We start from the raw sequence: 12,716 nt of genomic DNA on the forward strand, positions 1-12,716 counted from the left end.
CACTCACAATTGCCAGCAGCAAGCGGGGGGCCTGAACAGGGAGGTGCGGGCTGCATTGCTTAGGGTAAGGACCAGGCCTGAGTGCCCTGAGGGCAATCTGAGGGAGCTAATGTGAGATTTTCGCAACCCAAATTGTGGGATAGCCAGAGAGAGAGAAAAAAAATAGAGAAAACCATCCTGTGAAAAGCCCTAATCTAAGGCACTTCCTGGCCCACTCACAGGGCAGAGAACTGAGAGAATACGGGAGAAGAGCTAGCTGGCTGTCAACTGGCTCATCCCCCGCTGGAGACAGGGTGGCAGCCGGGGGCAGCCAGAGCCAAAAAGGGGCAATCTCAGCCTCAGAGAGGCATCCTCTACAAAACTGCAAGCAGGCTCCCATTTGCTAACCAATACTTCTTGGGATTCTGGGCGGTTGACATCCGCTGGGAGGGTCACAGCCAGAGATCAGCTCCCCAACAGAGAGACATGGCCCACCTGAGATGGGCATGCCTGCTGCCACCCAGGAATCTGAGCAGCTGGGATTAGAGAGCTGATAAGACACACGACACCTGCGGCTGACTGTGCTTGTCAAGTACCTCGTCGCCTGAGCTGCTCGGACCTCGGAAGGGCACAAAATGCAGGTCCGACTGAGTCTGTGCCTTTGTGGAGTACCTGAGAACCTGAACCTGAACCTGAACCTCTTAGACCTGGGAAGTGCACGCAACCCAGGGCCCACCTCAGATAGTTGCAGGCAGAGCAAACTGGAGCCTGAGCAGTGTAGACTGGGAAAGCACACACACTGTGAGCGGGGGCAAACCCAGTGCGGCCAGGACACTGTGAGCACACGCCAGGGATATTTGTTTGCAGTGCTCCTCCATCCCCACAGCACCACTGAATAAGTGAGCCTAAATAAGTGACCACCTTTGCCCCCATCAGTCAGGGTGGAAATTAGACACTGAAGAAACCAGCAAACAGAAGATGTTAAAATAAACAGAGGGATCCGCTCTGGAAAAGACAGGTGCAACAGATTAAAACTTTGTAGTTAGCACTGACTACATTGGAAGTGGCCTAGAGATCTTGAGAAGTATAAGCTGGATCACGGAACTATCTGAAACTGAACTAACCCCACACTGCCGAAAACAACTCCAGAGAAATTCCTAGGAATATGTTTATAATTATCATTAAAAATTTTTTTTTTAATTTTTAAATCCACTATTACTTCTTTAATTTTAATTTTTATAACCTACTATTACCTTTCAGGAAAAAAGACCCTATTTTTAATGCAAACTTCATATATATATTTTATCATTTTTTGTGACTTTATTTTGTTCTTTTAATATTGTATTTGGGAGACTCTAACCTTTACTGTAGACTTTTAATGTGTGCTTTTTGGTATTTGTTATCAATTTTGTAGGTTTAAGAACCCAATCTTCACTACCCATTTTTACTTGGGAGTTTGATCACTGCCTTGATTGCTCTCTCCCCCTTTTGACTCTCCTTTTTCTCCACCAGGTCGCCTCTAACTCCTGCCTCACCCTTCTCTTCCATACCCAAGTCTGTGAATCTCTTTGTGTGTTCAAGGCTGTGGAGAACACTTTGGGAACTGATTACTGGCTGGATCTGTCTCTCTCCTTTTGATTACCTCTATTCTTGTCCTGGTAACCTCTGTCTCCTTCTTCCTTCTCTTCTCTGTGTAACTGCATGAGCCTCTCTGAGGAGTCCAGACTGTGTAGAGCACATAGGGAATTGATTACTGGCTAGCTTGCTCTCTACCCGTCTGATTCCCACTCTTCTTCTCCTGGTCAACTCTATCTTCCTCCTTCCTCTTCTCTTCTCCATCTAATTTGGTGAAACTATCTTGGTGTCCCTCACTGTGGAGAAGCTTTTCATCCTTGACCTAGATGTTATATTATTGGAGCTGTTCAGAGAGAGAAGTCTTGAGGCAACTGTAAGAATAAGATTGAAAACCAGAGGCAGGAGGCTTAAGTCCAAAACTTGAGAACACCAGAGAACTCCTGACTCCAGGGAACATTAATGGATAAGAGCTCATCAAGCACCACCCAAGAGCCAACAAGTTCCAGAGCAAGACATACCAGGCTAATTCTCCAGCAGCGCAGGAACATAGCCCTGAGCATCAATATACAGGCTGCCCAAATTCACACCAAACCCGTAGACATTTCAAAACTCACTACTGGACACTTCATTGCACTCTGGAGAGAAGTCCAGCTCCACCCACCAGAACAGGGACACAAGCTTCCCTAAGCAGGAAACCTTGAAAAGACACCCGCACAACCGACCCACAGTGAGGAACATCCACAATAAAGAGGAATCACAAGCTGCCAGAATACAGAAAGGCCACCCCAAACACAGGAATCAAACTGATGCTGAAGCTGAAACTCCAATGTTTTGGTCACCTGATATAAAGAACTGACTCAGTGGAAAAGACCCTGATGCTGGGAAAGATTGAAGGCAGGAGGAGAAGGGGACGAGAGAGGATGAGATGGTTGGATGGCATCACCAATTCAAAGGACATGAGTTTGAGTAAGCTCTGGGAGTTGGTGATGGACAGGGAGGCCTGGCGCGCTGCAGTCCTCGACCCCAACGATTTGGGGTCACTGTAGTACTTGGGGTCCCAAAGAGTCAGACACGACTGAGCAACTGAACTGAACTCAACGAATCATGATGTCTCCTAAAGCTGTACTAGTTGCTTCTTGAAATCAGAACAGTCTTAACCTTGCTTTGATCTCACAAGTGGGAAACTTCCCATGTCTTGGAGCAGATGGAAATTACTGCCCTTAGAATGTGCTTTGGGCTCTAGGATCTCCCACTGACGCCTGGCAGCCTTGCTGTCTTTGGCATCAAAGCCAGTTACATTATTCACGTACCTGCAACCTTCTCACTGTTATCGGTAATATCAGTGATATCACTGTTATCAGAACTCACTGAGCTCTCTCCGAAGAGAGAAGTGATATCTTCTCCAAATATCTTGAGACAGTTTTCCATTAGAAATTGTATGAAAGAAATCTGTAACACGAAGGGGCAAAAAATGGGGTATTACTGTACATATGGTGTAATAGTAAATCACATTTCATCCATGAGTCTTGGCTCTAACAAAAAGTGCAAAAGAAATCTGAGAAAAATTCAGACTTGGCTAAAAACTATATAAATATATATACATCAGCTTTTTCTAAGACATAACTGATACTTTGAAGAGTAGTTTGGCCTCAAATTTTAAAATTCTTTGAGTCAGTGGGCTAAAGTTATACTATGTAGACTGGTTTAATAGCTAAAATTTTGTAATGATGGTTAACATGCTTAAAACTAGGATGATTTTTAAGTAGCCCACATAGGATATTTGGAACAAAAATGTATGTTCTCTTATTAAGTTTTATTTATTTTTAATAAAAATTTTTTCTAGTTTTATTGAGATAGATTTTATATATCTCATATTATTAAAATTTATAAAGTATCGAATACAACACCAGTTGTGAATTTCACTTCAGTGAAGTAATGCCTGAAACTTGGGTAGCACAGGTTTCTGTGTGGGCCGGGGGGGTTTGTGAGGAAAGAAAGCATCTGGAGAGAAAACATGTCTGTCTGTCTTAGCACATTCCCTTGCCTCACATTTGCTGTCCAGGGGAGCTTGGGGAAGAGCTGTGATCTTATTAGGCATGTTGTGGCTCTGTTAGGATGTTCTGAAATATTTTACTAGCTTCTTCATCCTCAGGTTGAGACACAATAGCAGCCAAGTGTTTTCCTGAATGAGCCACAGCTGGCAGAGTGCGGCCAGTATGTGTGGAGCCTCAGGTGCTCATATTGCCCAGGCCGCCAAGATGTGCCGACAGTGACCAGATGTATTGGGTGTTGTCATCATTGGGTAATGATGAAATCATAGTTTGGAGGCTTGTACACCCTCAGTGATTAGGCTGAGAGTTGAACCTTGGCTCTCCGATTCCAAAGCCACGTTTTTTCTATCATATCATCCTACTCTTACCTCTCTATCGTTTAATCTCTTGGGTGGCAAACGGGAAGTGAGTCAACTGTTCTCAGTTATAATACACCTTCCCATGCCCAACCAGAGTAGGACTCTGCCACTCCAAGGCAGTGTAATTAAAATGTGCACTTTAAAACCTGGTTCATCAGAGTTAATACTACAGACTGCAGGTTCAAGATGGGGACTCTGCTCCGCAAGGCATAAAAATGAGAGATCTTGTTACCTGTTTGCTGAAGTTTTCTGAGCTGCCAGAATTAGACAGACAAAGAATGCTTGGGGATATACACAATGATAAATTATAAGCTGTCATCTGATTGGATGAGGAATGTTGCTCAATGTTGTGTAAACATCCAAAAAGATATCGCATGAAAATTACATTGGCTCTTGGCAGCTGGTCTAGATGCCTAAGGACAGAAAAAACACTTATAAATAAGCGAGTCATTTTGCTTAGTAAGTGGGAATACAGAGAACAAAGTACTTCTTTTTATACCATATACACAGTCCATTCTCTCAGTTCCAGGCATGAATGCATACAAAAATGTTTCACTGAATTTAATTCCTGAACCAGGTAAGACCGGCTCTGGTTAGTTATGTGTTTGTATTTAAGATCATACCACTGGCGGATTGGTTCTTTATCATCTCATTTTAGACCAGTGGATTTCATCTCCAACAGTTTCATGTATTCAGAAGGTGTAAAATGGTCAAGCATTCCATGTTAATAAGATTAGGAGAAAAACAGCAATTACAGTGTCACCAATAAGGCATGCATCTCTTTTCAAACTGGCATCCATGGGCATGATCAAGTGAACCCCCGTGATACTGATCATTATTTTCGAGGACATAGCTGTAAACTATAAGCTAATATTTTCCTAAGAGTATGTTGGTTGTATTTTCTCAGAGTTGAGTAATTATTGCATCATTACCTCTGGGTCGACGTTATTTTCTCTTGCTCGTTCCCTTGATCAATAACATCAAGCCATTTATCATACAGACTGGCTGTAAATAAGTTTCCTTGGATATTTCGAAGAAAATCCTTATATAGATCAAAAAGTATATATTATTCTTAGGATAAATTCAATGGAGAAATTGCAAAGAAAATATTTAGTGGAAAAATTCAATTCAGTCCACAATTCCTTCACAGCCACCCAGACTGATTCACACAGAGCTTGGCTGTCATTCACCACAACCTTGCACACCTAGAAGTACTGGTTGGATTTTACCCAACTAAAATTAGAAGCATAAAAGCAGAGTCTGGGCTGTAGTGAGAATGAAACGAAAGCTCCTTCTATCGCCTGGAACTTACTCTTTGTGTACATGTTAACACATTAGTACAAACTGGCAAGGTCTGGTGATAACTGATCCTAAATCCTATTAGTTTCTTGAAAAGAAACGCACATGCCCATTTTGTTTGTTTCCTTCAGACACATGCTTGCTCTTAATTCAAGAAAGAGAAGTTCTGAAATAAAACAAACAAAATTACACCCCTACATGCTCTTCTGCACATATTAAGAGAAAACCTGAAGTACGTGTGCTCTTTGGGAAAAAGCTAGTATTGAAATAGCTTCAATCCTTTTCTCTTAAAAAAAAAAATCATATAAAAGTTCAGTTCTACAGACTTTTAAGCAGCCGGTGTAGAAATAAATCACAATCCCCAATCGTAAACTACATGATACCCTTACAACTCTGAGAATGGAATATATCCACCCAAAGAGGAAACTGAAAATTTAGATACATTGCAACTTGACACCTGTGGGATAGAATATGCAAATGTCAGCTTCCGAAGAGGAGGCCTGGAAACTTTATCCTGATGATCAAGGCTTCCTATCGTAGAATGGGGCCTATTAAAATAGATGAAGTTGTAACCTGTTGTGCAAGACTGAGAGGAAATGATTGCATTGCCTTGCCAGGTTCAAAGGCACAACTTGCTTCCACTGGTCTTAATATACAGCCTGACTTCTCTTAATAGTATCTTCTTTAGGCAGTGTTTCTAAGGCAAATATCATGATTGTAATCCTGATAGTGTTCGCTTGTTTCAGGACTTATTGAGCTGCTGTTTGTGTCAGGCACTCTCTTGAGTACTGAGGACAGAGTATGAAGATAATGTACAAAGTCTCAGTCCTCGCATACTTTTTCTTGTAATTGGTATACAGTACCCAATGATGGTCATCAGGGTTTCACTAGGCTTCTTATGGAGTGTCCGCAGTACATTTGGAAGGAGGAAGCACTCCATTTCAGTTCAGCCATTCAGTCCCGTCCTACTCTTTGCGACCCCATGGTCTGCACACCAGGCTTTCCTGTCCATCACCAACACCTGGGTCTTGTTCAAATTCATGTCCATGGAGTTGGTGATGCCATTCAACCATGTCATCTGGCTTTGACTTCGGGGAGTCTGGGAGTGTGCAGCAGGGCCTATGCTTTGTGTGCCAAACTACATGCACTTGGAGTGTGTCTCTTCTCTCTCCTGAACCCTGTGCTGTAGAATCGATTGGTGAGACTGAGTATGGTTAAGCCAGGGTATGACTCATGCAGAATATGCCATGGGTATTTGCTTTTGGACCTCTGTTTATACACAGTTTAATGAAAAACTCAATGTGGTTCTGACTCTATATTCATTTCTGATTTAGACCAACTCCATGGATGCTTTGACATATGGTATTCTCAAGGCCAAAGTTGCAAGGTTTGATTCCCCACCAAGATCAATCAACTTTAGGAAGAGAAAACTTTGGGACTGTCTAAGACCTGTACCCATAAGTAGCCACCCTCTTACTAGTCTGTAAGCTTACTAGTCTTACTAGCTTATAGCATGGAAACAGGCAAGAGCCTTGTAACACTTGCTCAAAAATCAAATCAGTTCCAAGTGTGCACCTTAGAGAGGGTAGCACTCTACTTGCTATTTGCATACCTAGTGTGTATTATTATGGGTCCAGTGTAGTAGGGGTCAACTCTAAATCATATCTGCACTGTTGTTATTATCATCCAAGGGAACATTAATAGGGGACAAGGAAACACCATAAGTTATTTAGTTTCTAGGATAATTTTAATAACCTGTCTGTAGTAATTACTACATCAATATATTTTTGTTCATAGCTGCTAACAAGCACCAAGATGGATTGATTAATTTTTTCTTTCTGTTGTATTACCGCCCTGGTAGAAATTTAACTACACACTTGTGATTTAGCTGTATCATTTCAAACTCAGTCCATTTTTTATATAAATCTATTGACTTTTGCAAAATTCCAAACAGATTTTGATTGTTGCACTCACTTTAAAAATAAGATTTATAAGATTAGGCACGTAGTAAAACTGGCTACCGTGTAACTGTAACCTTGGTTGGTGGCTTAAACTTACAAATGTTAACAAAGCCCATTAAAGATGGTAAGGGAGATAAAAGGAGGAACAAATGGTGGAGTCATCCCTACACTAATTTTCAAGTAAAAGGCATTGAGACACAGGGGAAGGGAGGATGATGAATTGATCAGAGATTTTGCTGGCCTCACTAAGCGTTTTTTGATTCATTGTAAGCCAAATGGGCTTCCCAGGTGGACCTAGTGGTAAAAAACCTGCCTGCCAATGCAGGAGATGCAAGAGATGCAGGTTCGATCCCTGGCAGGAAGATCCCCTGGAGAAGGGCATGGCAACCCACTCTAGTATTCTTGCCTGGAGGATTCCATGGACAGAGGACTCTGCTGGGCTACAGTCAATGGGATCACAGAGAGTCGGCTGCGAGTAGAAGAGTAACACACACAGACACACAGACACACACACACACACACACACACACACACACACACACACTAAACACACAAGTTTACCATAGTGAGTAAACATCTGTCCTGCATCCATGCTAAGTTGCTTCAGCCGTGTCCAGTTCTGTGCCACCTCATGGACTATAGCCTACCAGACTCCACTGTCCATGGGATTCTCGAGGCAAGAATACTGGAGTCATATGCCAGTCCCTGTTCCAGGGGATCCTTGCAACCCAGGGATGGAACCCAGGTTTCCTGCATTGAAGGCGGATTCTTTACTGTCTGAGCCACCTGGGAAGTTGCCTCTGTTAACTGTTTCCAAAAGCTTAATATGAATTTTCTTTTGGAAATGTGGCCTTCATTAGGAAGGTGATGAGGAAGTCATCCAAAGCAGGAAGCTTGTTTTGGTAAACACTCAATGTGTAAGTGGGTATTTTGAAATATATTGTTATTCTTTTGCATGGAGCGTTCTGGAGTCAAGATGTGCAATGAAAAAGGAAAATATCTAATGTATGGGGCTTATAACATTTGAGGTACCTTCCTTCAGTTTTGGCTTTGTGAAATGTCTTTCACTTTTCAGATCCTTCCTCTCTTATGCCTATTATGTTTCTTGGGCATTCATACTGAAGGACCAGTCATATAGCTTCAGATTTACCGTGTGTGGATAATGCTCAAACTTTCCTTACCTTTAAGACCGACGATATCACAAGAACTGGTTCATCATTCAAGTTCACTGTGTCTCCACAGTTTAGTTTCTTCTGTAGGACGCTGCATGATTTTATACTGGCTGATTTTCTAAAGATGCTCTCTGTGAACGGCCGTTTCTGATTGATAAAGGAATGCATATCCTATAGGGAAGGAAAGAAAAGAAAACTGTGGGACATTTCATGCCTAGAAGCCCAGACCACACGCTTGCCCCTTTTTTGACAGAGCTGTGGTATATGAGGGTACAGTTCTAGAACAGCACCGAAGTCAGTTTGAAATTTTTTCTCCAGAGTCTCTAAATATATGTTCGACCCAACAATCGATTTGACATTCATACACTGAAACATTTTAAACACTTGTGTAATCGGATTTTCCGTTTCAGTGAATTTACTGTGTTAAACGTCTCTGCTTTAGGGCCTTTGTAGATTCACCCTCTCCTCCTTCACCGCTCCTTTCTCATTATTCCCTATTATAGATGCTCTTCCCTACGTGTGGAAATCTTTTTGCCATAGTCATGCTCTATGCATTTATTCCCCTTCCAGGGACTGTCCACCCCATTCATCCCTGTTTCCTGTATTCCCTCCCCTGAAAATCAGGCTCAATACGCCCCTCCTCCTTCTCCGATGACATTCCTCTCTCATCAGCCTTTCTAGTTCCTTTTCCTGTATTTTCATGTCCTCTGCTGTCTGCAGAGTTAGAGAGGTAACAGATATTGGAGCCAGGTTTTTCAAGGAATGTGGAATCTGTTTTGACAATCATCCACTGTGTGACTTTGGGCATAGCACATACTTGGGTGAGGCTCTTTTGATTTTCATTTATGAAGTGGGGGTGATGATAGTCATGGCTACTGCCTAAATGTTCTGTGAAAGACGCAAGGTCTGGGGTAGTAGCTGGCACGTAGCTAGTATGATAAATTTCTTCATATATACCATAAAATTCCCTGCATCTAGTGTAGTGCTTACAGAGATAGTGGACAGTGAACAAGAGTTAATGCTTACAGTTCAACACACTAATTTGATATAGCACAGTCCAAACTCTGTGACTCTCTTTTGACACATTCTGTCAGGAGCACATGATTCATCTTTGCCAGAGGATGTGTACTTTATGCTGAAACACCTGAGTTACATATCTAATCCATGTGAGACATTTTGCATCATAAGGGGGAGTAGACTCAGCTGAACGAAACTTGAGACTAGTGTGGACCTCAAGGGAGGAGACGAGAAGACATATGAGGATGAGGTGGACTCTCAGAGATTCTTACACCCAGGGTCTGAAGGAAAGCTACGCGGCTCCAAATAGCCTGGAGTTCAAACTCGCCTCCAGGATCTCCCCACCATTCTATGCAAAACAAGTACTCTTTCACCCGAAGGAAAAAATGGACATTGGGTGGATTTTGCCCAGCTCCCAGCTGGTCCCAGCCTCTGGCTGATCTCCAGAATTCCTGCCGCAGCTGTTTAAGCGATAACTACTCTGTACAACCTTGCAGAAGAACACCCCCCCCCCCTTAAGACAGGAGCTTTCCACATACATGCCTCTTTATACTTACTCTTTCCTTGGGTAAGGGCAGCAGCTCACTAATCTGACTGCTGCTCCTTCTCGCCTCATAAAGGTGATCTGTAAAGGACTGCTCTCACTCTTTATCTCAACCTCGCCTTCTCTAATTGCCTTAACTTACAGAGTCCATGTTAACTGGTCTGAGCTGGTATAGATGGGTCTTTGTTGAAATCAGCGGAATGGATGAGAGTATCTTTTCATCTTGTAGTTGCCTTCTGACTCTGCAGTACCTAAATCAGGTCTTATTCTTTGAAGTAATGTTATGAATCTTATCGGACAAAGTCAGACTTCTTCATTTGGGAGTAGATTTGGAAGAGAACACTTGATCTCTCAGAACTCCCCTTCTCAGGAAGGTTAGAGAAACCAAAATAAGACCTACCAGAATTGGGGTGGGCAGGGTGTCATTATCACATACATCCTCAAGAGCAGCTCCAAAGAGCTGTTTTGGCTTTGTGGGTGGTAGACACGTGTGTTGGTTGTCCTTGCGGGTCCTTGATATACACCCAAAGGCCCACTTTTGGAGAGAACTCTTCCTAAGTGTCTTCTTATCTGAAACTAATGTAGAAGAGAGATTTTCACTACTAGTAGTTTAGCTTATTTAGCCTGATTTCCACCACTTGCATTCAGCAGCATGTTCATGGCAGAGGCTGAAAGAGAGAAACTGAATCATTTGTTATATAGCATTCCCCTCATTCTGAAGCAGGCTAATTGCATCCTTGTGGTGTTAACATGTTCTTCTTCCCCATATTCTGCAAACCAGTAGTTAAACCTAGAGGCGTGATCAGACTCACGGTTGACTCTCCCTGTGACAGTATTCCCCCAGAGAGTGCTCTCTATTCCCTTTGCCCTGTGTCATGAGGCACTTAACCTATAGTTATACAGGTTTCCTAATGTGAAGTGTTATCAGTGGATTCTGGCTTCAGATCTCATTTGAAAGGCCATAGTTATTTAATATTCAAATTAAGCCGCATTTGTAGGAAGTTTCCTTGCTCTTTCAGTTACCTGTTTGGCTTTCTGAGTACCCAGTCACGCCCAATTTTCTCCCTTAAAAAGAATCGCTTTTCATGAGACATTCTGCCTGACAGTGCTTATCAGTCAGCCTCTGGACCTCTCCTCTGGGAGGCCACACACCTCAGTAAGCTCCAAGGATGACTTCCAGCCCTTAGGGTCCTTGAGAAGTAGTCATTAATTGCAGACAATGTAGTAAGATTACAGGTGGCCATTTTTTGTGTGACACCTTACTCAGCTAACGCAGAGGTGAATTTTACCTACCAACAGCCCCTGTCAAAGGAATGCTTTTCAAATAAGAGTGATCAGCAATGAAAAATTGAGTTCAAAGTGTCTCGTGCCCAGCTATGAATGTTTTCCTGATATTTGCTCAATAAACCTGCTTAATATTTCCTTAAATAACCTGCTTAAATAACCAGTTACAGAAGTCAATTAGTGGAGCCCTGTTGTAGAAAAATAAAGAGAAGAATTTAACCAAATCTTTTAAAATGCCCATCCACTTGTCTTTCGGAGACATAGTGAGTGCGTCACCATGTCCATTCAAGTGAGTGAACCACTTGTGGTGCTGGGTGAGAGAACCAGAAGGCTCCTATTCTGCCTCTTAATTGGATGAGTTACCTAAAACTCTTTGAGCATCAGTTTGCTCAAATGTAACATAAATGACGCTACTACACCTCACTGGACTACATAATATAATGTACCTCCCAGCACAAGACATGGCACATAGCAGCCTTAATAAAGGTGACTTCCCTCCTTCCGAAGGCCTAAGGCAGCCTAGACATCAGTCACCTCCCCCTAAGCAGACCCCACCCCCATTCTCCATTTGATTGTGCAGCCTCCAGAAGGTGTGCATTGCTCAAGGAATGCCATCACTTTGCCTTAGGCCCTTTCTGCCCTGACATTCATACTACCATCATTTTCAAAGGAGAGAATGAAGAAAGCAAATGCATTCTTAAATTCAGGAAGAGATTCTCCTAATTAATATGTACAAATGTTAAAAAGATACAGGTTTATATGGGTTGAGTTGCTTTATGCACCCTGGATTCCCTACTCCTAACCTGATTCTTTTATTTCTAAACTACCCACAGGTATTCATGTATTTCAAATGTATTCATTCATTGTTCAGCTTTAATAAGAATACTCTTAGGAAGAAAGCTCTATCAGTTGGTACAAAGCTATATGGCCAGCTAGCCTATAAGCATAGATGGAAAGCAAAATAGACATTCAGACCTATGCTTGCATTTTCTGGCCTAGATGGACATTTCGTAATGTACACTGGTTGGAGTTAGAGTTCTTGTTGGCTCTGTGACCAATAAAAATATATACTATAGCCACGAAAAGTATGGTGCTCAGTTGTTCAGTCATGTACAACTCTTGCGACCTCATGGACTATAGCCTGTCGGGTTCCTGTCCGTGGGACTTGCTGGATAATAATACTGGAGAGGGTTGCCGGGGACTGTTAAACAGGTTAACTTTACAACCTTATCTTTCATAAAGAATCCTGGCAAGATTTAGGTTAGTGGTTTTCTTCATGCTCAAATTAGGGTTTGAATGTTAAAAAATGAAATTTTGTAACTTTGTGGGTATAGAATAACAATGATAAGAACACAAATACTTTAAGTAGAAATTCTATTCTGGCCCCAGTACTTGCTAAATTAGTAAGACATTTTATTCAGAGAAAGAAATGTCAATGGGACAATACTGGAATGCTAGCAGGGATAATTGCAACA

At 42.2% G+C, this 12,716-nt stretch overlaps 1 protein-coding gene across 1 annotated transcript; it reads right to left on the bottom strand.

Annotated features, from left to right (window-relative positions):
- Positions 1-215: 215 nt before the first annotated feature.
- On the bottom strand, positions 216-8,564 carry LOC129640849 (rho GTPase-activating protein 20-like). Its single transcript, XM_055565836.1, has 5 exons — positions 8,406-8,564; positions 4,897-5,006; positions 4,197-4,377; positions 2,872-3,003; positions 216-230 (listed from the first exon to the last, which is right to left on the bottom strand). The coding sequence occupies exons 1-5, from the start codon at positions 8,562-8,564 to the stop codon at positions 216-218; spliced, it is 597 nt and encodes a 198-aa protein (XP_055421811.1).
- Between the last annotated feature and the right edge of the window lie 4,152 nt (positions 8,565-12,716).

The sequence above is a fragment of the Bubalus kerabau genome, unplaced genomic scaffold (assembly GCF_029407905.1).
Source record: "Bubalus kerabau isolate K-KA32 ecotype Philippines breed swamp buffalo unplaced genomic scaffold, PCC_UOA_SB_1v2 scaffold_50, whole genome shotgun sequence".
Taxonomy (NCBI): Eukaryota; Metazoa; Chordata; class Mammalia; order Artiodactyla; family Bovidae; genus Bubalus; species Bubalus kerabau.

Coding starts and splice junctions, on each gene's coding strand:
- LOC129640849 (XM_055565836.1), bottom strand. CDS start 8,564: ATGCATTCCTTTATCAATCAGAAACGGCCGTTCACAGAGAGCATCTTT. Junction 4,378..4,896: donor AAAATAACGTCGACCCAGAG/GTAATGATGCAA, acceptor TTCTGTCCTTAG/GCATCTAGACCAGCTGCCAA. Junction 3,004..4,196: donor CAGAAAACTTCAGCAAACAG/GTAACAAGATCT, acceptor TTCGTGTTACAG/ATTTCTTTCATACAATTTCT.